The following is a 24,810-nucleotide window of genomic DNA, read 5'->3' as shown; positions in this document are numbered from 1 at the left end:
AGGGTCTCTTGCTGCCATTTGGCCCCAAGCCGGCTGAGGTCTGGTTTCTGGTGCTCTCACTGCTTTTCTGACTTTTCAGGGAAGACTTGTAAACCAAGTTCTGAGAAACAATATTTTTTCAGTCCAGTAATTATGTTATAACTAATGGTCTTCATCATCTGTCAAAGGAACAAATGTCCAAATCTTTAAGAATTTGTGAGTTTATTAGAGCCAAATTGACAACTGCCAGGAAGTAAAACCTCAACGGACTGAGAAAATCCTCTGGAAAAAGGCAGTTTTGAGCCTTGTTTTATACATTACAGTCCGAAGAGAAGGTGTAATGGGGTTTTATGAAATCCACCAGTGACAGATTAGTGAGATGGAAGAAAGCAAAGTGAAGAAACCTCTGGGATTGTTTGGAAAAGTAAAATGATAGACGTGTAAGTCTTTTCCACAGGTGGGTGTAGGAGACCTAGCAGTCGACTATTAACAGAGGGAGTTTGTGGTCTCTGGCGTGGTGCAGGTGGTTGTGCCCTAGGGGTTTGGAAAACGGGAAGTTACCTCGACATTCCAAAGGTGTGTTATCATAGATGCAAAGAGACAATAGACAGGCTCAGTGAAGGTAAAGACTTTTATCAGGGAAGAGTCTAACCTAGGAACATGACTACCCGCCTGAGTGAAGCCCAGAATATAAATAAATGTGACTTACGTATCTGTGTAAAATTATTTAATAATTGTTATTATAGCTATAATGTACTGACTATTTGCTGTGGAATTTTATTATTAATTGCACTGCACACCGCACCTCTATTTTATTTTATATTTTCGGTGGCGCAACGCAGGCGGAAGCTCACGGAACTGGCTCTGCGATGACCCTGAGCTCCGCGTAGAAAGCAGACTCAGCCCCGTCCTGCAGAACAGAATCGAGCTTAAATGCGTGCCTTTGAGCCGCAAGAGCCTTGGATGGACCTCATTTCTGTCACCAGCTGTGTGACTTGAACAAGTTGTTTAGATAAGCTCCAGTTTCACCTCCCGTGAAGCGGGGATGACGGCTCTTCCGAGGAAATAACTAAACGAGTCCGCACACCGAGCGCGCGGCCCCTGCCGAGCCCAGAGGGTCCCGAGCAGCCGTGGGCGGGGCCTGGGGCGCGGGACGAACTGCGCCCGTGCCCTTCCGGTCGGCCCTCATCGCGGCCCCTGCGGCTGCTTGGAAGCGAGCGAGCAGCTCCGCCTCGGTCCTGGAATTCCTTCTGCCGGGCCTCGGCTAGGCCAGGTCAGCAAGGACCCCAGCTCACCTCGCACCATATTCCCTGACTTGGGCCCGTTTTTCTCCCGGGACAGCGTCAGTTTCTGGGGCGCGCGTCCTGCTGGGGTTTGTAGTCCCAATCTGCCCACCTGTATCAAGAAGGCTACTGAGTCAAGAGCCGGAGAACTACAACTCCCAGAGTCCCGCGTGCCGCCGGAAGCGCGCCCCCGAAGTGCTACGCAGAGCCGCGCGAACGGGAAAGATGTTTTTGGCCCTCGGGTGAGCGGCTCCGTTAGTGGGCAGGAACCTGCACCCGCCTTCTCCCGGGCCGAGGTGCGTCCGTACGCGCCGTGGGGCCGGAGAAAATAGGCCCGGCGCTGGAGGCACGCACTCCGGGCTGTGACGTGGCTCCCCAGGGGCGGGCAGCCCAGCCTTGGCCGTGGATGTGGCCCCTTCCTTTGCCTGGTCCGGCGCTCGCGCCCCGGAAGGGTTGCAGGCTAGGCCGGGCGGACCCTCCGCTTCTCCCAGGCCGAGTCGGGCTCTCGTGGAGCCCCGCGGAGGCGGCCACCCGGACGTCTGCAGACAGGCCCCGAGTTGGGTTGCGATGAGGAGGGACCCGCCGACCCCCGCAGCCCCTCCGGGGGGTGTCGGGAGCGCCCTGTCGCCCGCGGGGGCCGCGGCTCTGCTGGAGGAAGCGGCCGACCTGCTGGTGGTGCACCTGGACTTCCGGGCGGCGCTGCGCACCTGCGAGCGGGCGGTGCGGGGCCTGAGCGGCAGCGGCGTGGCGGGCGAGCCTGCGGGCGCGTACGTGCGGGGCTCTCTGAAGGGGGGGGGGCTCGGGCTGTCATTCGCGGCTGCGCACGGGAGCCCATTCTGCAGAGGGGAGCCCTGGGGCCGGACGGAGCTCAGCCCGCTCCTTGCTCCAGTGTGGGGACGTCACGGGCAGATAGCGAGTGTTCTAAGTGTTCAGCTGTTCCCGTCGGCGGGCCCGGTCCTTTCCCAGGGGCGCTCCCGTCCCCAGGTGTTCACGGCTGGTCTTGCTGCTGAGTGGTCCTGTGGAAGAAGCCGGTGAACGATTCAACCTGGAAGCCCCAACCGGGTAGCTGGTTGGTTAGAGCCTTGTCCCCATGCACCAAGGTTGCAGGTTTGACACCCCCCCCCCCCGTCAGAGCTGATGCAAGAATCAACTACTGATGGATCGATGAGTGAAACAATACATCGGTGTTTTTTTCTTTTTATTATTAAAAAAAAGGCTCATGTCCATTTTTTTTTCAAGCAAACAGGTAGCTCTAGCTGCCTCTCCACCCACACGCCTGCGTACAGAGATGTTGGGCAACAGTTGATTAGTCTCCAAGAGGTTTCAGGGACCTTTAATTTCCAGGAGAATGGGCCATTCTCTCCCTGTTGGGGCCCCTTGAGTACGAGTGGGGGGTGGGGCGAGCTGGGGAAGAGCAGACCCAGGGTGGAGGTGTGGCTGGAAAGGGAGGGGAACCACCTCCAAACCGGAACCCTTTTTTCTGCTGGCAGCTCCTTGGAGGTGAAATGCTCCCTCTGTGTTGTGGGGATCCAGGCCCTGGCAGAAATGGATCGGTGGCGGGAAGTCCTGGCCTGGGTTCTTCAGTATTACCAGGTGCCTGAGAAGCTGCCCCCCAAAGTGCTGGAGCTGTGGTAGGTCCAATTGGTGACCTGTGGGTCATTCCAGAGATGGACTCTGTCCTGTGTCACTGCCTCATGTCTCCCCTTCCCTACTGTTTTCCTGCCAAGTCTTAAGTCTACATTTCTTTCTCCCCCCTCCCCAGGTTTCAGAACAGCAGTAAAGGATGAGGAAGGGGGATTTAGGAAGGGGTTAGAAGAAAGAGAGAGAAGACATGGGATGACAGTGGCGGGTCAGAGTGGAGAGCACTTGCTGCCTGCTAGGAATTCCTGATTTGCTGTGCTGTCTGCAACCCAAAGGGAGAGGCTGGGGGGTGCAGGGAGGCATCGGAAAGGAGAGAGCGCTGGTGTTAAGGGAGGAGCCCCACTGCGCAGCACTGACTGTTCTTTTTGGGGGCCGCAGCCTTCTCTTATACAGCAAAATGCAAGACCCTGGAGCTGTGCTGGGTGCGGCCAGTGCCTGGCTCCGAGACCCAGACAACCAGGGCCTTCCCGAGTGCCCCGCCTTGGCTGAGCTCCACCTGTGTCACGTGCTGCTGCCTCTGGGCTGCGTGGCGGAGGCTGAGGAGCTGGTGGGCTCGGTGGCCTTCAGTGAGCAGCAGCGGCAGGACGCCCTGCAGGCCATCTGCACAGTGAGGCACCAACAGAGACAGACACCCAGTGGCTCTGGGGAGGACCAGCAGCTGAACCAGGAAGGTAGGGTGTCAGCCTTCGGTAGCTCTGTCAGGTGCAGCTGGAAGCTCTCCTCAGTCCTGGGAGCCTGGGAGCTATTCCTTGTATGCGTGACTTCCAAACCACAGAACAGGAAACCTGAATTGCTTAAAGAGCCCAGACCCTCTGAAGCTGGCAGTGGAAGGAGAGTCTGTGTGGGGAGGTGTCGCTGGGACTCAAGACCTTGATGCGTTTCTCCTGAAAGTCACCCTGTCATTGGCTCTAGCCTGTGCCACGCTGGCCTCAGCGTGTTATCACTCCCTCAGTGCCGACACTAACAAGGGCACAGCCGAGCTGTGCTGGGGGCTGGCCGAGGGAAAATCAGAAACAAACCAGATCACTTGGTAACTTGACTCCCAAGGTCAAAATGACTCACCTTCCATCTGGGTGCCCCTGCCCAGTGTCCTGTCTGCCTCCCTCACTAGACTTCTTGGGTGTCCTCCTCTGTGACGGATGTCCACACCCTTGGGGGACAGCCCAGCTCTGCACGTTCGAGCGCCGGTGTATAAACTGTCTTCTGGTGGGGAAACTGCTTCAAGACCCAACACCACACACCTGGCTGGTGTCATACAGGGGCACCTGCACAGGGATAGGGGGCATTGATTTGTTCCAAAGACACTTGAAATGTTCCTCTACTGCCACCCTTCCCTAGTTCTTGATCCCTTTTCATCTGCTGTTCCTCAGTGATCTTCTAGACCAGACAGGAGCATATGCAGAGCACTCCCTGTGCCCGAAGCATGTCCTGGTCTCTGCAGCTCTGGAGGGGGCTGGTCTTGATGGTGATTCAAGTTTTCCCTGGCGTTTCTAACCTGTTGATCCTTGTTTTTCTCTCTGGTGATACATGGAATAGGCCTAATCCCACCACCCCCCGTAAAAGCCCTCCAGCTGTTAGGAGACTGTGACCCTGTTTTCCTAAGTGCTTTTCTTTGTGCGCTAAGAGCATGCACTGCTGAGAGGGGAGCCTCTCTGCAAATGGGGCTTGTTGTCTCAAGGGGTTCCCTACAGCCACCCAGGCCACCTGTCACGCCCCTGCCCCTGGGAGGAGGGGCAGAAAGGAGTTTGGTGGGGAGCGCAGGGTGTTCAGTGAGGACTGGGCACCGCTTGTTCTTGGGTTGGGCGTGTTCATGGTCATAATCCAGGACGTTTGAGTTCTTCACTGTGTGTGCTGAGAATCAAGACCTGTTGCTCTGTGTAACTCTGCGTGTACTTTAGGCCAAAACAAAGAATGCTATAAAATAAGGCTGCTTAGAAAAACACCAAGTATGCCAGGTTTAGATGTGGTTTGTCAAAGTCTCCTCCCAAGGGCCCGGCACTTGGGTGGCACAGTCTGTCCTTTAGTACCACTTATGGATCGCATGAGTAAACCAATCCTGTTACCTTTGGTTCAACTCACAACCAAGCTCAAAGCCCAGATCTGGGAAGCAGGTTCCTGTGACTTACCCCACAGTGACGCTCTTGTCTCCCTGACCAGGCTCCACGCACAAGTTTCTGTCACTGCTGAGGCTGCTTCGCCGGCTTTGGGCGTCTGCAGTGAGCCACTTTGTGTCCCTGCCCTTCAAAAAGAGCCTCCTGGCCACCTTGGTCCTCTGCCTCTTGGTGGCGAGTTTCAACCCAGGTGAGCGAGAAAGCCTGCACCCCCTCCCACCCTTCCCAGAGAGGGGCCCGTCTGTTCTGTACGGAGGGCTTGCAGGGCTGAGCAGGAGCCACCCGGCCCCGGGAGCAGTCCACTGCTGACCCAGACGGGACTCTGAGTCACTGTCATCTACGTTAGCATCTCCTTTATCCAGAGGTGAACTCAGAATAGAACCTCAGTCAAAAACATCTTCCTCGTTGTAACCTTTTTAATATTGTGGTAATTTAGAATATTAAGTTGTAAGTGAAATACATGTGCTTTTTAGAAAATGTGAGAAATAGGGAAAAGTATAAAGAAGAAAACAAGTCAGCTGTAAGTCCGCTATTCTAACGGCTGTACTCTCAGCCCTTTTCTGCTGGTAGAAATGAGTGGATATGGGCGATATTTGCACATCATAAATAGTGTTTGAAACATGGTTTTAGATAGTTAAATAATATTGCAACTTACAGAAGATTCCATGATTGATTCCAACGACTCCCCACTGTGGAGCGTTTTGACTTCTCGTGTCCTGCGCCTGCAGCGGGTGAGGCAGGCCTGTGCCCTGAGGTTGTTCCGGGGCACTGACTCCTCAGATATGGGGGCCTGGGGAGGGGGGCCGCAGCACACGCCTTTACGTGTGTTTCTGTGTCCCTCTGTTGAGTTACGATCTAAGCTCTATTCCTAAATTTAGACTTAGGATACAATTACTGTATATAACTTTCAAAACTGGAGGAAAAACTGGAAACCCTTATTCCAGTTCCTTTATTTTCTGTTTTCTTTCTTTTTTGGTTGAGAAATATGAGAACCACAGAGAAAAGGGACTAGCCCAGGGTCACACAGATGACGTAAAACTTTGGATTTCCGTTTCCTCCGTTTCCTTTCTCTAAGTCAGTGAGCTTTCCCCCTGTGACATAGCTCAGGGTTGTCCCTGTTGCCCCTCTGCCAACCATGAAACGGGAATTCCCTCTGCATAGCTCTGTTTGCTTCAGGGCAGAGTCACCCTCAGGTAAGCAAGGGTGGTTGGTCTTCATTCATATTGACTCTCCGACTTTCTGCTTTGTACAGAGACTTGGGAAAAACAAAAAAAAAGGTTCTGGTTTTCATAAACTTGTGAGTCTCGTAGACCCTGGTCCCTGAGTGTGGGTGGCAGGGGCCGTGGGAGCTTGGGGTTTACAGGGTTGCTCAGACGTCTTCAGAAGGGCCCTGGCTGGCGGTCCTGCCCTCCCAGCCCCCATGGCAGGGGTGGTGCCCTGGGAACGGGGGACCCGTGGACAGGCCGCAGGGGATATGTGGAAAGTAGCCTGTCAGTAGTGTTCTTTAAAAAATAACATTTTCCTTTTTAAGAAAGAAGAAAAAGTCAGTAATGAAAAAAATAACGAACTCAGCTTTAATTCCAAAGAGGAAAATTTTATTCTATTTCACTATAATTAACTTACGATAAAAAGAGGTGACACTGTCACTTTGCTCCAAATGTAAGAGACATTGGCATGAATGTAGTAGAAAGTCTCTTCCCAGATCCATCTGGCCAAAAGCAGCTACATTAGTGGTTCTTGCATATCAAAAAGATGAAAACATAATAAATTTGAATCTTTTTCTCAGCAAATTTAAGGTCATTATAATTCAAGTGAAGAAAGTATATTCCAGAGAGTATGCCCTAGAGAACGGGAAGTTCTTCCTCGCTGGGGAGAGGAGGAGGAGCAGATAACATGGAACATTTTGATCCCGCGGGTGCGGGGATGCTGCGCTCGGGGGAAGGATGTGGGCTGAGTGGGGAGGAGGGAGGAGGAGGAGGAAGAGGAAGGGAGGGTCGCTGACAGCCTCTTCTCCCTGCAGCCTCTCCGTCCTCCCTGCCCTCGCTCTGCAGGCTGGCCCAGCTCTTCCACCGGACCCGGGAGGCCCTGCTTTCTCCTCTCCACCAGCTCCGCGTCCACGACTGAGGGGCCTTCCCCGCCAGTCTCCGCTCCCCGCAGCCGGGAAGCCTGGCCACGCCCACCCCTGCCACTGGCTGGGTCCTGCGGCTGAGGCCACCTTGTTCTAGGAGGAGCTGGTCAGTGTCGCGGTCTTGCTCGCTGCCTGAAGGCTCCCCCACGCACCCCACTCTGGCTGGCGTCAGAAGGTCCCGTGGAGACACAGCTAGACCAGAGGACACAAGCCCTGCGGAGCAGTCCCCCCAATACCCAGGGGCCCCTCACGGTTTGGGAATGGAGTGTGGCCGTGGAACATTCCACCTCCAGGTCAGGGTGCTGATGAAGCTGGGAGTTCAGAAAAGCCCCTTGGACAACTTACCTCTGAAAACTGCCCCCCAGGGTGGGCCTTGACCTGGGCGGTGCCTTCCGAGAGGGCCTCTCCCTCCTGTGCTCACCACGCGCCTGGTCAGTTGCCTGTCTGTACCCTCTCCCCGTGGCTCTGCCGGGGGCTTGCACCTGCCGGGCCACTGTTTAGACCGGGGCCTGGCTTTCCGGCCTCCCCGGTGACTCCGGAGAACAGAGTGGGTTTGCACCGCTCTTCTAACCCGGGAAAAGGATCTCGCCCGGTGCCCCTGGGCTCCAGCCTAGTTCTCGGGTGTCGGGGGCCCTCTGTCACCTCAGTGTTGCTGCCGTCTTCCTCCCTGACCCGGCCCCCATCCTGCCTGCAGGGGGACTTTTGGCCTTTGTCCAGCAGCTGGTTTTTCTCCAGGTTGTGCCTGCATCTGGTGGCCCTGTGGCTGGCTCCCCTCTCTGTGTCTTGTTCTAATTAGAATCTATTGCTTGTATAATACCCACGGTTTTTGGCTTGTGTGGCCTTGAAAAGTGGGCCAGCCTTACAGGCTGACGAGCCTAAAACAGAACTGGGTAATGGGGGCTGGAAGGGACGTGCAGAGGGGCTGGGGAGGGCAGGCATGGCTTTGGACGGCAGAGAACACGTGAGGGGAGGCGGTGTGGCCTCAGCGTTTTCTGTTACTGGCTGCAAACATCCTCCACGTTTCCGTGCAACTGAATGTCACGCATGCCTGTGCCACAGGACCTGGAGGGCCCCCCCACGTCCATCAGTGCCGAGAACTTATGAGGTGCTTTTAACTTTCCCTGGGCTGGTTTTCAAGGGCGGCAAGTCAACCACGTCTGTTTAGTAAAATGGGTGGCGTCTCAGACCTGCGCCTGTGCTACTGGGCAGGGGCTGCGATCACAGGTGGCTCTCGAGCACCTGAAAGGGGGCCAGACTGGCGGAGACGCTCTTCCCACGCAGGGTGCACGTGGAGTGCTGCAGGAGGAGGGGACTCGGTCTGTACACTGATGGCATGTGGAAATGGTCATGTGTTGCACATGTTGGGTTAAATAAAATCTAACTGCACCTGTTTCTCTTTTTTTGTGGGGTACTAGGATGTTTACAATTGCACATGGCTTACTGTGTATTTTCCTCAGACGGGGTGCACCCCCCCAGCGTGCAGCAGGTTCTGAGGGAGGGAAGTGAGGAAAGAGCACCGAGCGTTGGATACTGCAGGACAGGAGGTCTGGGACGATGGGCAGCTGCAGCAGAAAGTTGAGGCCCAGAGAGGCGAACTGATGTGCCTCACGTCATACAGCCTGAACAGGACCAAGAACGTATGGCCCTCAGCCCTGCTCCAGGATCCTGCCTCACTTGCCCTAAAATCCGTGCTCCCTGGCCTCAGCCGGCCTGCCCTTCCCGCAGCCTGCGCTGGCCGCTATCATTCTTAACAATGACATTTGTGTTTTCTCCTAGTCACTTGCACTTAATAGCCAAACCATTCACATCACTACATCAGTACTCGTTTATTCTTTTAACTGCTGTGGGGGTCGTATATTGTCTTCAACTGGATCAAACCCTTCTGTGTGGGGGTGGGGGCTATGCCTTCTAATACCAAAGCCCACATGTGCGAAGTGCTCACGTGGTGCCCGCCCCATTGAGGGCACTTTACGTACGTTAGCCAGCTGACACTGGTAGCAAGCCAGCAGTGTAGGTACTATCGCCTCTCTTCCAGAGATGACCAAGCAGACACTGGGGGGTTAAGGACATTGCCCAATCGTCCCATAGCTACAAAGTGGTGGAGCTGGGATCTGAACCCAGGCAGCCTGGCTCCAGCACTGATGTTCTCACATCCCCTCTAACACCTAGGACAAGGCCAGCCGCGTAAGAGGCCGTGAAATAAAGATCTGCCGGATGAACTTGGATTTGGCCTTGGGAATTAGAAGGGGAAAATTGAAGCAGCAGGAGTTGGCGAGCTTAAAGGCAAGTGTCAGGGCTGAAGAGCAGGGGTGGCGGTGGGGGCAGGAGGAAGGACCCGGGGCTCTGGCAACTGTTTGAATAGTGTCATTGCTCAGCCCACTGTGGAGGTGTCCTTCTCAAATGTACTGGTGATGGCAAAGACCGCCTGATGTCCCTCAGGGTAGATATAAATAACCAGGTACTAGGCCAAAAATAATATGCTCTCAACCTTACCTTGTACTTAGGGCTTATGGGAAGCTCAGGGTGGGGGCTGGTGAGTGGGGAGGTGGTAGTTTGTGAGTCTTGTTGGCCCACAGCTGAAGGCTGGGGATGTGTGGACCAGGAGGGAGTCCGCTCTGAAAGACAGGCAGCAGTCCCTGATAGGGAAGCAGGAGCAGGTGGGTAAGGTTTGAGGGGGCATTCCAATTTAAAAAACGAATTCCTGAGGAAATATTGTTGGGGTCAAAAGCCAAAAAATCAAATGGATCGGAGAGAAATAGTGTGGGTCCTAGCCTGGCTCTACTGTCGGATGGGTGGATGGACTTTATTTTCAGGAGCCTGGCTCTACTGTCGGATGGATGGATGGACTTTATTTTCAGGTTTGTGTGTCAATCCATGTTACTCATGATATTGGTAAGATGTGAAATGCTTTCTGTGAGTGTGCCTGGCATGCTCAGCAGTTATCATTGAGCATATTTGTTGCACTCCACCAGCTGCTTTGATGGGGGGGGGGTGCACAAAGCTGAGTGCCACACACCCCCCCTCCACAATGTCCTGATTCTGCAGAGATGTTTTAACCCCCACACAGCTCTGGAATCCAAAGTTGAAAGTGATTAATGTAATGGAAGAAGTGATAGAATATGCGATGGGGGTTTTGAAGAGCAGTAAATATATAGTTAATAATAGTCATTATCCTTTACTGAGCATGTATCATGTGCTTAGCAGTTAACTTAGTCATGGTTCTCAATTTTCAGGACCTTACATTATAAGACAGAAGAATTAAACTCATACTGTCTGTATCAATGGGTGAAGCTTAGTGTTTGGTACTCTCTCAGATGCAAAGACGTGTCCTGTCTTTTCGAAACTCATAGCATAAATAGGAAAATATACAAACGGGTGGTCAACAGAATGAACTGCTATATAAAGACATGAAGACCTGGCTGGTGAGGCTCAGTGGATTGAGCGCCGGCCTGTGAACCAAAAAGTCGCTGGTTGGATTCCCAGTCAGAGCACATGTCTGGGTTGCAGGCCAGTTCCCCAGTTGGGGGTGTGTAAGAGGCAACCACACATTGATGTTTCTCTCCCTCTCGTTCTCCCTCCCTCCCCTCTCTCTAAAAATCAATAAACTATTTAAAAAAAAAGAAATGTAAAAGTGTTCTCATTCTCTTCTGGCTAGAGAATTCTCTTATTAATGGCAGGGAGGGCACATCGGTCTGTTTGCTTGGAAACTTGGAGAGTCACCATGTTTGGTCAGAGTGTTACCAGAAAAGGGGACCTGGCCGGAGCGGGTCTGCCTCGTGCCAGCTGTCATGTGTGGGTTCTTCACTCGGTGCCGGTAAGATTTCACACCGTGAGTCCAGGTGACTGTGAGGGTGCGTTCGTTAAAGCTGGGGGACTGGCTCAGCGTAGAAGCTGCAGCAGGAGAGCCAGGTGGCGCTGCCTGAGCTCCTTGGGAAGTCAGAGAAAGGGGGGCCTTGGGGACAGGTCCAGGGGGTCAGCCTGGGAGAAGCTGCCCATTGCTCCCCTAGTTGCAAGTCTTGGAGTCCCTTAGAGTGTAGGGGAGGTGTGCCTGTCGGGGAGGGGGAGGGGATAGGCGCGGGTGTGCTCCTGGGAGGGGGAGGGAGAGCTTTTACAGGTGGAGAGCTTACAGCCGGTTCATCAGCTTCCCAGGTGCGTCCTCTGAGGGGCGTGGCGTCCACGCGTGGGCACACACGTCGGCATCCTGGGCGAATTGTGCAGCGAGACCAAGGACTGACAATCACCCAGCCCACCACCAGACTGGGGGAAGGAGAGGGGAAGTACAGGCAGGTTTAATAGTGGCCAAAATCACGTGTGAGGGCAGGGGTTCTCACCCACCCCTCTGCAGCTAGAGGGACGGAGGGGGGACATCGCTTGCCCGTCCGAGAGAAGGTCCTGTTAGGGGGCAGAGAGGCAACCGTGTTCTGTACTTCCAGGTGCAAAAGGAGGAGCGAGTGATGATCGATGGATCAAGAAACAGATTTGGAAACAATGCTGGACGGGATGTGCCCTGCTAGGCAGTGGGAACAGGAAGAGCTGAAGCACTCGCTTTCTGTGTCACCACACCTAACTCTCCCGTGACCCGGCAGACCTCGCTGTGGGTGGAAACGGGTTTGCAGAGCGCAGGCAGGTGCCAGGCCCGTTCCAACGCCTCCGAGCAGCAGGGCGGCCGAGCTGAGCGCTGCGCCGCGGCCACCTCGCTGCCCGCGCCTGGGTCCGGAGGAAGGCCGTCACCTCCACCTGGCCAGCTGCCCCTCCTGCCTGGGCCGGTCCTTCCTGGTGGCAGCTCCCGACCGCGGCAGGAAGAGAATGGAAGTTTGCGAAGCGACGAACGCGCTGTCTAACAGCATTTGCATTTCTTTCCCGAGGAGCTGGAATAGTCCTGGCCTGGCTCCCAGGGTGGAGGAGCGCTCTTTCGAAACAGGGTTGCGCCCCGGACCCGCGCGCAGGACCCAAGGGCGGGGCTGGACGGAGAGGCCGGCGCGGGGCGGGGCCACTGTGACCTGCCGGGCCCCTCCCTCCCTGGGCACTGTGATGCCGGAGAGCAGCTGCGGGCCCAGCATGTCTGTCCCCAGCCCCCTCCCGCCCAACGTGTCACAACGGCGGCGGAGGCGGCCGTATCTGGAGCAGTTGGGGAGGGCAGGCCCGGCCGGGAGGCGAGTGAGCGAAGAGCGCAGCCGAGATGGTGAGCCTGCCGCGCCCGGGGGCGGGGGGCTGGGGCCGTGGGGGCTAATGGACCCATCGCTGTAGATCTATAGGGCTGAAAGTCTCCAGGGGTGTCAGTTCAGGGTAGAGTGGTGCGTCTGCACCCTCAGGCGTAAGACACCTGGTGCCGGAACGTTTTTCGTGGAGGGAAATGACACACCTGGGGCAGGTTGTACCTCAGAGGGACCTGAAGTGGGGGAGGTGAAATGGGGGAGAACATGGAGATCCCAGAGCAGGACAGGGGAGACTGTGGGATCCCCACAGGGCAGCTCAGGGACCCGAGTGGGGGCCTCGGGCAGGCCAGGGGTTCGAATGGCTGGGCCCCGGCTATGGGAGCGGGCCAGTCAGATCGCCCAACCAAACCATATCGCTGGTGTCATTGTCCCAGAATGTGACAGGGGACATAGGACATCGCGGTCGCCTCAGGCTTGAGGTAGTTCTCCTTTCCTGTCCCACCATCTGACTTGGGTTGGGGGCACTTCCCTCTTGAGTCCCTCCGTTTCCCAGGCACTGGGCACAGCGCCAACTCCCCAGTTTTCGAGCGTGACCCAGCCAGGGGACCCTGGCTTAGCTGCTCAGCAAGGCCTGCTACCCCTCGTAGCATCTGCCTCCTTTCCCACACACGGACCTTACTTGCTGGGGAGGAGGCCTCTTCACGCCCCTAGACCCACCCTCTAGCATCCCTCCCCGCACCCCCTAGCCCAGGGTGGGCAACAGTCACCTCCAATCCACTTCTGTGACCCCCGGGAGCCCACAGTCTCCTGGTCCAGAGCCCCGGGATTTCCGCAGGAGGGAGGGTGTTGGAAGGGTTGTATGGGGGAAGGGGACAGAATGATCAGTTCCTCAGGCCAAGGTCAGGTCCTCTGGATTCAGGTGTCAGTGACAAGCTGGCCAGGGGAGAACCTCCCATCCTCCCGCAGCCTCTGCGCGCTGTGCCAGGGCCCAGAGCCTTCTTGCTGGGCCGCAGCTCTGCTGTCTTCAGCTGCAGACTCTTCCGCCTGCCCCTCTGCTGATCAGCTCCAGGACACACCTGGGAGTTTGAAGATCTGGTTGGGGTTGGGGGGCAGGGGGATAGGGGGGTATTATTCCAGAGAGGGGCTAGAGAAACCCACTTCTGTCTGAGGCTTCTTGTGTGGGACCATAGGAGCCCAGACAGGGAGTTCAGAATTTCGACTTCTGGCTCTGCAGCAACCTGTGTGACTTCAAGAAGGTCACTTAACCTCCCTGGACTGCGTTTTCTCTCCTACAATAGGAAGAAAGGTCAGGGTTCAAATTTGCAAAGCTCCACCTGGCTTTGCTTTTTGTTTTTTTTAAAAGGTGGCCAATGGTTCTCTTTTTTTTTTAAATTAATTAATTATTTATTTATTTTTATTTTTTAATTTTTAGAGAGACGGGAAAGGAGAGAGGGAAAGAAACATCACTGTGTGGTTGCCTCTCACTTGCGCCCCCAACTGGGGACCTGATGTGCAACCTAGTCATGTGCCCTGACTGGGAATCGAACCAGCGACACTTGGCTCGCAAGCCGATGCTCAATCCACTGAGCCACAGTAGCTTTGCTTTTAAACTTTTTATTATACAGAACTTCAAACGTATACAACAAGAGGGGTAGGGTAGAGTGGAGCCCATTCATAGGCCTCATCCAATTTCAACCCTTACTACTTATGGTGACTCCTGCCTCATTTATTTTCTTTTCCTTCTCTCCCTATTATTTAGAAACAAATCCTAGGCAACATATTCAATAATTTACATTTAATATTTATAATACCTATCATTAGCTAGTGCTTTGTACTTTTCAAAGTGCATTCTCTTGCACATTTTAGTTTTTACCTGAACATCCTAAAAGAGGCTCACATCACCTTGCCCGGGGAGCACCTTTGATGTGAGTTCAATACGCAGGTTTCTGAAAATACCTGGAAAATAAAAATTCACACAGTTAAAACCTCATTTAAATGTGCTAAAGGACTTAGATGTAACTGAAAACTATGGTTGAATATTTTGAAAAAAGAACATCTTATTTATTTTGCAACATTGGTTTTTGTATAGCTGGTTCTATGGACTTAGAATATTTAGGTGCACGGACAGCATTGTCTTGATGGGGAAACATTTTTTTATTGACCTTTTCCCACTCACAGAATCTCTTGCTAAAAATCCCCGGGCTCGTTCCTGAGAGGCTAGGATGACGCGTCTACAACCCTAGGCCGCAGAACCCACCCTGGCAGGAAGAACCGTGCATTGTGGAGGGTGGGGGGCAGGGGGCGGAGACTGCCTCTCTGTTCAGGAGCATTAATCCCGCAATCGTGTATGTTCTGGCTAAGACATTTATAACTGAGGTGCTAACTGAGCGTTCCCATCTGTGCCCAGTGACCCTGGAAGCAGCTGTACTGGGAGCTGAGGCTCTGACCCTCTTTGGGAAGTGGCGTGGAGAAGCCTGGCCAGATGCCCAAGCCCAGCCTGTGTCCATGACCCCAGGGTCCAGATACCGGGTCTGGGTGAGGGGCCTGAGAGCATGCGCAGCGCAGCCCCTGCGCCTGTATTCCCTCCGTGCTGGGGTGCACCAGCTGAGTTTGGCCGGAATTGACCTCCAAGGCAGCAGAGAGCCGGCATCCTGCAGAACCGGGTGTGTGGGGGGCACAGTGTTGTGGGGGCAAGATGGACCCTGCTTCTGTCCAGTCCTCCTCCGACCCCTGTGAGCTCGGCCGGGTCTGCGGTGCCTGAGGTTTCCAAGGGGCTATGGGTCGTGGCGGCAGCATCGTTTGTACCCACCCTGGAGTGCAGGTTCTCCGTAGGGATCTCAGGGCCCACGCCTGTGAGCAGTGCCCCGACCCCTGACCCCTGACCCCAGGCCACGGCTGGGGTGAAGGCTCTGGGGGCGATTTCATGGGAATCTCCCAGGCTCAGGTCAGGGGGATTCCTGGGTATGCTGAGGTCTCTTTCAAGGGGCCCCTGAATGACCTTGAAAGGACCATGACAAGTTCAACAACTTTTGAGGAGGAAAGAGCTGCTGCAGGCAGGCCAGTGATAGGGGTGAGTGGGCCTCTTGGGGGGAGGAAGTGGATCAACTCTCCTACACACACACACACACACACACACACACTCTCACACACACACACACACACACACACACACACACACACCCTGGTGTCTGCAGCCTCGGAGTCTCCCTGTCAGAATGTCTTCCAGATACCGAGCTGTGGAAGGGACACTGTGCTCAGCAGATGAACATCCTCTACACCTGCACCTGCCCCCAGTGCCAGCCAGCGCCGCCGAGGGCCTTTGGCATCATGGGGCTTCCTGCAGCCAGTCTAGTACCCTGCCCTCCGTTCCCTAAGTTGGCCTGGTCACCCCGCCTACTGCCCCAACTATGTGCTCCCTGCACTCACAAGTGTCCTCACTGTTTCGGGTTGGCCATCTGTTCTTTGTTAGGAGTCGTCCCACGTAGGCAGAGATGATTCAATCCACTTTTGATGAGTCATACTTGTTGTCACTTTAATTATCCCTCTGGAGCTCTGCTGGAGCTGCTTTCCTGGCCCGCCTGACCTAGATCCTAAAGCTTAGGTGACTTGTTATCCCAGGCTGACAAGTAGAAATAACTGGCTGTAATAATATGCTTCCTGAAAGCCGGTGTGTGGCCCCGGCCCGTGCAGGTGGTCAGGGGTGTGTGGGCCGGTCTCAGGTTTTCTCACGGCACACGGTACTGGCCTGAGTCAGTTCCTGTGTTTTACTGTTTTGCAGTACTTGAGAATGATCATCAAAGCTACAGAGCCTCCCTCTGCAGGGGACCGTGGTACGCTGACCTCAGTCCTCTGAGAAGAGAGCAAATGGGGCTGACCATAAAGCAGAAATAGCACGAGGCTGACTGAGGGAAAGACTTCTTGCAGTGGGATTATAGAAGGGCTGGAAGGCTGCAGAGGGGTGTGTGTGTGTGTGTGTGTGTGTGTGTGTGTGTGTGTGTGTGTGACATTCTACAAAACACCGTCCTCTTCCTGAGGAGGGTGGTCGCAGGCGGCACAGGTGTCTCTGCCCGTTGTGGCCCACGCCTCAGAGAATGAACCGTTTGCAGGACCTGCCCTGAACTCTCCTGCCTCCTGTTTGCACTGCCCTGAAATCCAGCTCAAAAGGTCATGTGGGCTTGTCCAGATTCCTCAAGGTCTCTGCAGATATTCCTCCTCCAAGGAACCGAGCCAGGAGTTCTTTTCTCCTCTGAACTCCCATGGGCTCCTAGGCTCTGGCCACTCTCTGCCTTGATAACTGAACAGAAGCCCTTCTGGGGCAGGGTCTTCCTGCTGATCATTTCTCTGTTCACAGAGCACCGCTGTGTCCCAGCCCTGTGCGTGATGCGGGGGGTTCAGTGAGTAAACCAGGGCTCCTTGCCCCCCAGAACTGACTCCCTCTGCCCAGGAAGTCAGAACGGGAACAGGCAACGATTAACTGTGTGATAAATGCAGTGACAGGGAAGAAAGGGGTTGTGGGAGCGTATCCCAGGGGCCCTGTGCTGTCTGGTTTTCCAGGCTGCCGGTAGGAAGGGACTTCTAATGAGACCTGGAGGGTGAATAGGAACCGGCCCAGTGCCTTTCAGGCCTTTTGCACATAACAGCACCATAAATATTTGTTATAGGAGTGACAGCCCAGGCGGCTTTGTAGTCACCCAGGTGCCAGAGGGAGGAGGCTTCCTTTAGGCTTTTCCAGGACCCCTGGGCTCCGGATGCCTCCTCAGAAGGCCAGGCTGGGTGCTGGGTGCAGGTGCAGTTCAGCTTATAGCGCGCTGGTTGTGAGTAGTTCCCGGCTGTGCGGCGCTGCTGTTCTGAGGCCAGAACTGAGTCCTAAGGTGAACACAGAAAACAGACTTGACAATGAAGTTGAGAGGAATGGGGACCTGAGGTATCTGTCAAGGCAGAGTGCAGACATTGATGTTGGTAAAGATGACAACAACAATCATGGCTGACTCACAGTTTTCGGACAGGGGAGGTTCAGTAACTCAGCCAGGGTCACACGGCACAGCAAGTAGGTTAACCGGCAACACTCAGACGTGGGGCTGTGGGTGAAGCCTGGCATGTGCAGGGCTGCCATCCCAGCTTGGCTGTGTTCCCTACCTGCTGCTGTGACACCTGTCACAAAGGCAGGGGCCTAGAGACGGGTGTAGAGTTGGTGTCTAGCTGTAGCACTGAATTCGGGAGCAGCATGTCCTGACACTGCTGACCCTTGGAGATGGTTCTCAGGGCAGTCACCCTGCCCCCAGGCCTGGAGAATTTCCAAGTTTCCGGAACTCCTGTGCTCCAACCCGCCCTCCAGGCATCACCATGCCCAGCCCTGCGTTCTGCAGGCTCTGTGCCTGGCTTGGGTTGCCTGGTGCTGGAAAGTGCCAGGAAGGGTCATGGACAAGAATAGAAACCCACAGACCAGGCACATGCTTCTCTGCTGGGCTCTTGTGGGAGTCACACGTACAGTCACCTTGTGCTGGCCGCTGCTCCCACAGGTGGGCTGTGCTAGGGGCCTGAGGCCCTGCTCCCAGCAGGACCCCGTGGTTGGCTCCTACTCACACACACACACACACACACACACACACACACACTCACACACTCTGTCACGCACACCCCCTCCTCAGCTGCTGGTACTGGGACCCATCGGGTAGCCCTGGCTTCACTTCACAGTGACCCTGTAAAGGTCGGCTTTATCAAACACGGGCTGGATGGGGTACGGAAATGAATGCGGTGGCTACAAACATGTGTTCCACTCTCTCTGACCCTGGTCCTGGGATGGCATGGCCGGGGGTCAGCACCCCGGGTGGTGAGAGCAGCAGAGACAGACAGATCCCCAGCTGCAGGGACACAGGACAGAGTGCTGGCTGGGCCTGGGGCTCTCTGACCAGCCTCTGCCCTCCGCCCCCAGAGGGAGTGCATCTCTGTCCACGTGGGCCAGGCGGGAGTTCAGATCGGCAACGCCTGCTGGGAGCTCTTCTGCCTGGAGCACGGCATCCAGGCGGACGGCACCTGTGGTGGCCAGGCCGGCAGGGTCAGCGATGACGACTCCTTCACCACCTTTTTCAGCGAGACCAGCAATGGGAAGCACGTGCCGCGGGCTGTCATGGTAGACCTGGAGCCTACTGTCATAGGTGAGTGTGGGCCGGGACCCTGCACCCGGAAAGCAGCATGAGGCTGGGAGGGACCTCTCGCTGGCCCTGGGCAGCCCAGCTCCCTGCCAGCTCCTGGGACTCTCCACAGTCTTGGGCAGCTCCGGTGGGAACCAGGACCCTCTGCTTTCTCACCACAGCAAGCAAAATGCCCTCGACATGAACCTGCAGAGACAGATGCAGGTGTCAAGATAGGTCTCAATGTGCTAAGGGTAGAAAATGCAAATGAAGCCCCAAATAGTTAATATTTCCAAGCATAGATTTCTGATCCTATAATAATTGCAACCTGTTCTCACGGGTCTGCTATGACCTCTCAGTGTGTGGCACAGAAAATGGAGTAATAGCTGGCGTCGCCTCGCACAGCCAGAGGTGGCTGTCGTCCCGCCATTGCATCTTAGAGGACAGGAATTCAGGTCTGCCCCTGGGCCCTCCGCCCCTGCCCCAAGACCATTTCCCTGAGCCTGACCCCGGCTCAGCCCTCAGCTCCGAGGCTCAACAAGCAAGGGACACGTAAGTGTCCCAGGGGTGCCTGCGAGGCCCGGACACTCATTTCTGGGCACAGCTGACCTCGGGGACTCCAGCCCTAGGTACTTCGTACAAACACAAAAAGCGCAGGTAACCCTTTCAGGCCACTGTGCAAATGGGTGCTTCCTTTGGGGGGTAGGGGACCCCTGAAGGCAAGAGGGGGTATAGTTGGGTCCGGTGCATCCAGTCTGCCACGTGCCCGCATTGTGTGGACGCTTGAGGGGTGCAGCGCCCCTGACAGCCTCTGGCGCTCCCGCTCCACCAGGCTATGGGGCGGGGCTGTGCTTCCCAGTCACTCGGAAGCAACTCCAAGGCCTGCCGTACTGTCACCACCTTGAGGTGGAGGTGGGTGAGCCTAGGACCTGGGCAGATCACCCTGAATCTTTCTTTGTCCCGAGAACATTTTAACGCAAGTGAAATGAGGTTAAACTTGGGACAACTTTGCATCAGGAAAGAAAGGTGAAGGCAGTAGGAAGGAGAGGCAATTGGCCCGTGTGTTCAGGAGCTTTGTAAACCCAACTGTTCCAGCTGGGAGAGCAGCTGGCTTCACGTCACAAGGCATTGGCTTGTGAGCCACCCTGGGATTATCTGGGCCTTTCGCAGATTTGTTACAGGACTGTATGACTTCACTTCAGTAGTATTACAGGTGGGGGAATGTGGAGACCCAGAAAGCTGCTATATGGTGTTCTAACAGGAAAGGGCCAATGGTCCCCCTCTCTCGGTAGATGAGGTTCGGGCAGGAACCTACCGCCAGCTCTTCCACCCGGAGCAGCTGATTACAGGAAAGGAGGACGCCGCCAACAACTATGCGCGGGGCCACTACACGGTGGGCAAGGAGAGCATCGACCTGCTGCTGGACCGCATAAGGAAGCTGGTAGGCGGGAGCAGGGGTGGGACTCGCGAGGCAGGCCGCAGTGGCCAGGCTCGCACTCCTGCTGTCTGTGCAGAGCGGTAGCGGCTCATGGGCCCTGGCTATAGGACAGCTCCCGAGATGTGGGAGTTTCTTCCTACACTCTGGAAGGAGCATCCACAGGGATGGGGCGCTTTCCTCCGCCTGGACATCATGGGCAACCCTGCAGGCTGATGCCCTATTAATACTTACTGATCCTCTGTGGTAGTGTCTGGGGGACGTTCCAGACATAAGGAAGGCTAAGCTCTTGGCTTGTTGGAGGCTAACAAAGCATTGAACTTGGAGGAGGAGAGAAAGTGACTGTTGATACCTTTCAGCACTCACAAATGCCAGTGTTGAGTACATATATCCCTTAATGGAATCCCTCTAATAATGGTGGGAAGGAGGTCGCCTCCCTGCACTGTGCAGATGAAGGAATGTGGGCCAGGGCAGTTCCGTAACTTAGCCCTGGTCACACAGCTGGGAAGTGGCAGCTTTAGGAATCAAGCCAGGTCGGTTTGACAAGAAAGTTGTGGCAGGTGAGTGTCACTACCGACTGGAGCCCCCATCTCCTTATCTGTGCCCTGGAAAAGGTGGGACTTGATCAGGGGTTCTTTACTCGGGAGCTAAGGACGCCACACTTTTTATACGTTCCCTTTTCAGTTTTGAGAAGGTGTCACAGTGGTTGTCAGTCTGAAAGCTGTCTGATTCCCCAGAGGTCGAAACCTGTGGGTTGAACGGCTGTAGATGACGCCCCGGGGGGATGTTCTGCCACCCCCTGAACCTGCTGTGTGTGACAGGACCTGACACTGAGTGCCGACTGCCTGCAGGTCGAGTCCTTGCTCAGCATGTTGCGCCATCTCACTCAGTTTTGACGGTGACCCCAGGAGATGAGTGAATTTTTTATTGTCCCACTTGAACCTGAAGCAACAGAACTCTGGAGAGAGTCAGTAACTTGTTCAAGTTTTTACAAGTGGGAAAGAGCAAATTGCCATTAAAACCCAGGTTCTCTGACTCCGTTACATTTTTGAAACGGGTTCCCTGCACCACCTTCCGAGGCTGGGCTGAGATGTGCAGGGGAAGCCAGTGACGAAGCCGGGGGTGGGGGGCTCTCCACGGGCACCATCATTACCCCTGGGGTTCTGGAATTCTCAGGCCTGGTTCAACAAACAAAGCCGCCAGGTGCGAACCTTCACGGACCTAGAGGCTCGTGTGCGTCCCGTTTGCCGGCCCAAGTTTTAACTCGGGCTCCTAAGATCTGTCCGCCTCCTGCTGTGTTTCCTTACTCCTTCAAGGCTGCTTTTGTTTCACGCCCGCGGAAATGCTGAGGGAGGGAGTGGGGCAGACAGAGGGTTGCCCGCCTCCGTCCACGGGAGGGTCTTCCTGGAGGCTTGTCTTCACGGTGTCTCCTCCTGTCTCCCTCTCCCAAGACAGATGCCTGCTCCGGCCTGCAGGGCTTCCTGATCTTCCACAGCTTCGGTGGCGGCACGGGCTCTGGCTTCACGTCTCTGCTGATGGAACGCCTGTCCCTGGATTACGGCAAGAAGTCCAAGTTAGAGTTTGCCATCTACCCAGCGCCCCAGGTCTCCACAGCGGTGGTCGAGCCCTACAACTCCATCCTCACCACCCACACCACCCTGGAGCACTCCGACTGCGCTTTCATGGTCGATAACGAGGCCATCTATGACATCTGCCGCAGGAACCTGGACATCGAGCGCCCCACCTACACCAACCTCAACCGCCTCATCAGCCAGATCGTGTCCTCCATCACCGCCTCGCTCCGCTTCGACGGGGCCCTCAACGTGGACCTCACTGAGTTCCAGACCAACCTGGTGCCCTACCCCCGCATCCACTTCCCACTGGTCACCTACGCGCCCATCATCTCTGCCGAGAAGGCCTACCACGAACAGCTCTCCGTGGCAGAGATCACCAGCTCCTGCTTTGAGCCCAACAGCCAGATGGTGAAGTGCGACCCCAGGCACGGCAAGTACATGGCCTGCTGCATGCTCTACCGCGGGGACGTGGTGCCCAAGGACGTCAACGTCGCTATTGCCGCCATCAAGACCAAGAGGACCATCCAGTTTGTAGACTGGTGTCCCACAGGCTTCAAGGTGAGAGCTGCTGACTGAGGGAGGACAGAGATAGCTAGGGAAGCCCAGGGGGTTCCTGGGGATGGGAGAGAATGATGTGAGCGCTGGGGTGCTTCCGGCTTTATGGAATGATGTGGGACGAGGGGCTTAAGCCAAGTGCAGCGTTAATTTTATTCATTCTTTTGTTCACTCACTCACTCACTGACTCACTCATTGCTTTATTTACCTGGCATAAGGGGAGAATTTATTGGGCAGGCTTGTTGAAAGCAGGGAGGGGCATGGTGGCACAGGGAGAGGGCTACAGCTCCTGCCCTGAGACCGGCCAGCACCTCGAAGGCCAGGCAGGAAAGGTTTCCTTTGCAGGGCGGAGTGGACAGGCTGCAAAGCCCCTGCGTGGGCCAGTGGGATGGACGGGATGAAGGGGTGCAGGTCGCTGTGATCTGACAACACGTTAGAAAGTAGAGTGATGCAGATTATTCAAGTTGCCAGAGAGGTGTCATTCCCTCCTCTTGACATAGGATGTGTTCTTCTCCCTCTTTATAGTGAGAACCTGAATATCTGTGGGGAGATGCAGAAGGCCCAGGAAAGACCCTGGGGTCTCAGGGCCAGTTGAATGTTGAGTGTTGATGAAGCCACCCCTTTAGCTCCACGGCAGGGCGTGCAGCCGGCTCTGCACACGTGAACTGGGTCGTCATTCTGTGCCGTGTTCCATGGCCTTTAATCAGACCCCACCATCAGAACAGCCACCACCATTTACATTGATTAGTGCTGCCCAGTCGGGCCTTTAATCAATAATTCAGAGGTTTACTGAGCGCCAGGCTGCAGGCAGGGAGGTCTCGGCTTTCCCTGGTGGGACTTACAAACACAAGGCTGCGTGCGCCCGCCTCTCTGGGACCCCGCAGGGGCGGGCGGCTCTCTTCCTCGTGGCTCCACCCCTCGCTACCCTCACCATCCTCGCCATCTTTCCTCCCAGACTATGCCTGGTTTATGGGTCAGTTTTGACTTTTCTTGCAAAAAACAGTCAAGATCTTTAAAAAAATGCAGTTCTTTTTTTCTCTTTCAAATGGAAAGAAAGAACAAAACATGCTAAGAGGAAAATGAATAAGAAAGAAGTAGAGAAGATGTCGGGGGTGGGGGGAGTAACAGCAAGGAGATGCCCCTCATTCTCTCTCCCTTCTCTTATGTGGAAGCTGTGGGGTTATGTCCGGAAAGGTAAGGTGGTGCCAGCCTCCTGACCTGCAGTCACAGGAGAACCTGCGGCAGGGGAGGGTTTGCCGAACTTCCTTCTCGTTCCTCTTTCCCAGGGGTGTTTGTCTCCACGAGACGTAGGTCAAGGGGTGCTGGTGTTCTAAAGCGAGGAGAGCCGGCTGCAGGCAGCGCATCTTCGCTGGTCGGGGGCCAATCTAGCAGAATGCGCGGTGTTGCCCTGCCCCTTCCCATTTTTGGTCTTCGCCCCGTCTCAGCATCACCTTTGTCAGCAAGATGCCACTTCAGTCTAAGAGGAATTCTAGACCTTAGTGAATCCGTGTAATGGGCTGACCACTTTGGCATAAGGCCTGCTGCCACCCCCACCTCCCGAGAAGACATGCGTTGGAAAGCTGTGAACCACAGAGCCTGGCCGTTCACGCGTGGGGCCCTGGGTGGAAGAGGCATCTTTTGGATGGCCCTGTGGAGCTCAGCACTTCATAAATATTACTGGAGTTTGTCACCTTAGATTTTTTCCAGGTTCCTACAGTTCTCAGGGTTGGCTTTGGTTTGAGCTGTGTGTGGGAAAAGGAAGATTTCTAGGATAGCGGACTGGCTATCACTTGGGGTGCACTTGCTGGCTGGACCGTGCTGTGCTGCCAGAGCTGGGAAGCAGGCTGGCCCAGGCAAGGGTTTTAACCAGCTTCCTTTGCTTGGAATCCTTGCTTTTCTCCTGAGAAGCCCCGCTCCCTAGAGCCATGGGTCCTGGTTGACAACATCGCCGTAGCCTTTGGGATCTTTCTGTTTATTGCTCTGGAATATCTCTGTGACCTTTTAAACAGCTCTTCACCCTTGGCAGAGAAACTTCCCTACACTTATTGACAACATAGCTAAGAGGAGCTTCAGATGGCCATTTGGGAAAGAATAAACTGTAATAACTTCAAGTCTAGAAATTAATTTGCCTCTAAAGGAAGCCTATTTTCCTTTTAGAGATAAACATGTACCATTCACCTCCCCCCTGATAAGTCTCTCTCATTACCCTCATTGTCTCCTGGAATCTCCCCACAAACAGTTCTTCTCCCAGGCCCATCCTCCTCCTTCCCAGTCTTTAGATTCCCCAGTCCTTCCTGCATCTTCTCCTGTTGCTCCTCTTTCTCTTTCCCCCAGGTGGGCATCAACTACCAGCCACCCACCGTGGTGCCCGGAGGGGACCTGGCCAAGGTGCAGCGGGCCGTGTGCATGCTGAGCAACACCACAGCGATCGCGGAGGCCTGGGCCCGCCTTGACCACAAGTTTGACCTCATGTACGCCAAGCGGGCCTTTGTGCACTGGTACGTGGGAGAGGGCATGGAGGAAGGTGAGTTCTCTGAGGCCCGGGAGGACCTGGCTGCCCTGGAGAAGGATTACGAAGAAGTGGGGACGGATTCATTTGAAGAAGAAAATGAAGGGGAGGAATTTTAAATATATGTGTTCCTCCTGGCCGAGTCTCTTTGTCTTTGCTGCTCCATCCCAAGCACTCGTAGCTGTCACAGATGACACTGCCAGCTGCAGCCTGCTGTCTGTCTGACACCTGTTTGTGGCCATGCTCTGTCTGTTCCCCCCTTGGGTAAAAGCAGCTTTGTGTCAATAAAGAAAATGAGAGTCACTGTC

General features: G+C 55.1%; 2 protein-coding genes and 1 long non-coding RNA gene across 5 annotated transcripts; 2 read left to right on the top strand and 1 right to left on the bottom strand.

The window, feature by feature from the left end:
- Positions 1-1,326: 1,326 nt before the first annotated feature.
- PEX26 (peroxisomal biogenesis factor 26) lies at positions 1,327-7,193 on the top strand. 2 transcript variants are annotated; one of them, XM_090258282.1, is made up of 5 exons: positions 1,342-2,029; positions 2,753-2,893; positions 3,282-3,574; positions 5,061-5,204; positions 7,035-7,193. In XM_090258282.1, exons 1-5 carry the CDS (start codon positions 1,830-1,832, stop codon positions 7,136-7,138), a joined length of 882 nt encoding a protein of 293 aa, XP_090114408.1. In that variant the 5' UTR covers positions 1,342-1,829; the 3' UTR covers positions 7,139-7,193. The 2 variants fall into 2 exon arrangements, with proteins under 2 accessions (XP_090114407.1, XP_090114408.1); XM_090258281.1 differs by lacking the exon at positions 5,061-5,204 and having other exon boundaries at positions 1,327-2,029.
- A 4,997-nt stretch (positions 7,194-12,190) lies between these two features.
- Positions 12,191-24,810, top strand: LOC149995756 (tubulin alpha-8 chain). 2 transcript variants are annotated; one of them, XM_090257985.1, is made up of 5 exons: positions 12,191-12,324; positions 18,389-18,453; positions 19,722-19,870; positions 21,316-21,996; positions 24,328-24,810. In XM_090257985.1, exons 2-5 carry the CDS (start codon positions 18,426-18,428, stop codon positions 24,619-24,621), a joined length of 1,152 nt encoding a protein of 383 aa, XP_090114111.1. In that variant the 5' UTR covers positions 12,191-12,324; positions 18,389-18,425; the 3' UTR covers positions 24,622-24,810. The 2 variants fall into 2 exon arrangements, with proteins under 2 accessions (XP_090114111.1, XP_090114110.1); XM_090257984.1 differs by having other exon boundaries at positions 12,259-12,324; positions 18,231-18,453.
- Positions 13,157-16,148, bottom strand: LOC149995757 (uncharacterized). The gene is made up of 3 exons (XR_016507464.1): positions 15,725-16,148; positions 14,172-14,254; positions 13,157-13,390 (listed from the first exon to the last, which is right to left on the bottom strand). It is a non-coding gene; the product is annotated as an uncharacterized LOC149995757 (long non-coding RNA).

This window comes from Furipterus horrens, unplaced genomic scaffold, assembly GCF_987537825.1.
Source record: "Furipterus horrens unplaced genomic scaffold, mFurHor1.1.pri manual_scaffold_12, whole genome shotgun sequence".
In the NCBI taxonomy this organism is placed as follows: Eukaryota; Metazoa; Chordata; class Mammalia; order Chiroptera; family Furipteridae; genus Furipterus; species Furipterus horrens.
This window is presented reverse-complemented; position numbering and strand designations above follow the sequence as displayed.

What these genes read in the sequence shown, in the direction of transcription:
- PEX26 (XM_090258282.1), top strand. Translation starts at nt 1,830, where the DNA reads ATGAGGAGGGACCCGCCGACCCCCGCAGCCCCTCCGGGGGGTGTCGGG. An exon ending in GCGGGCGAGCCTGCGGGCGC is followed by an intron (nt 2,030 to 2,752) that starts GTACGTGCGGGG and finishes TTCTGCTGGCAG; the next exon opens with CTCCTTGGAGGTGAAATGCT. An exon ending in CCAGCAGCTGAACCAGGAAG is followed by an intron (nt 3,575 to 5,060) that starts GTAGGGTGTCAG and finishes CTCCCTGACCAG; the next exon opens with GCTCCACGCACAAGTTTCTG.
- LOC149995756 (XM_090257984.1), top strand. An exon ending in CCTGGAGCCTACTGTCATAG is followed by an intron (nt 18,454 to 19,721) that starts GTGAGTGTGGGC and finishes CTCTCTCGGTAG; the next exon opens with ATGAGGTTCGGGCAGGAACC. An exon ending in TGGACCGCATAAGGAAGCTG is followed by an intron (nt 19,871 to 21,315) that starts GTAGGCGGGAGC and finishes CCCTCTCCCAAG; the next exon opens with ACAGATGCCTGCTCCGGCCT.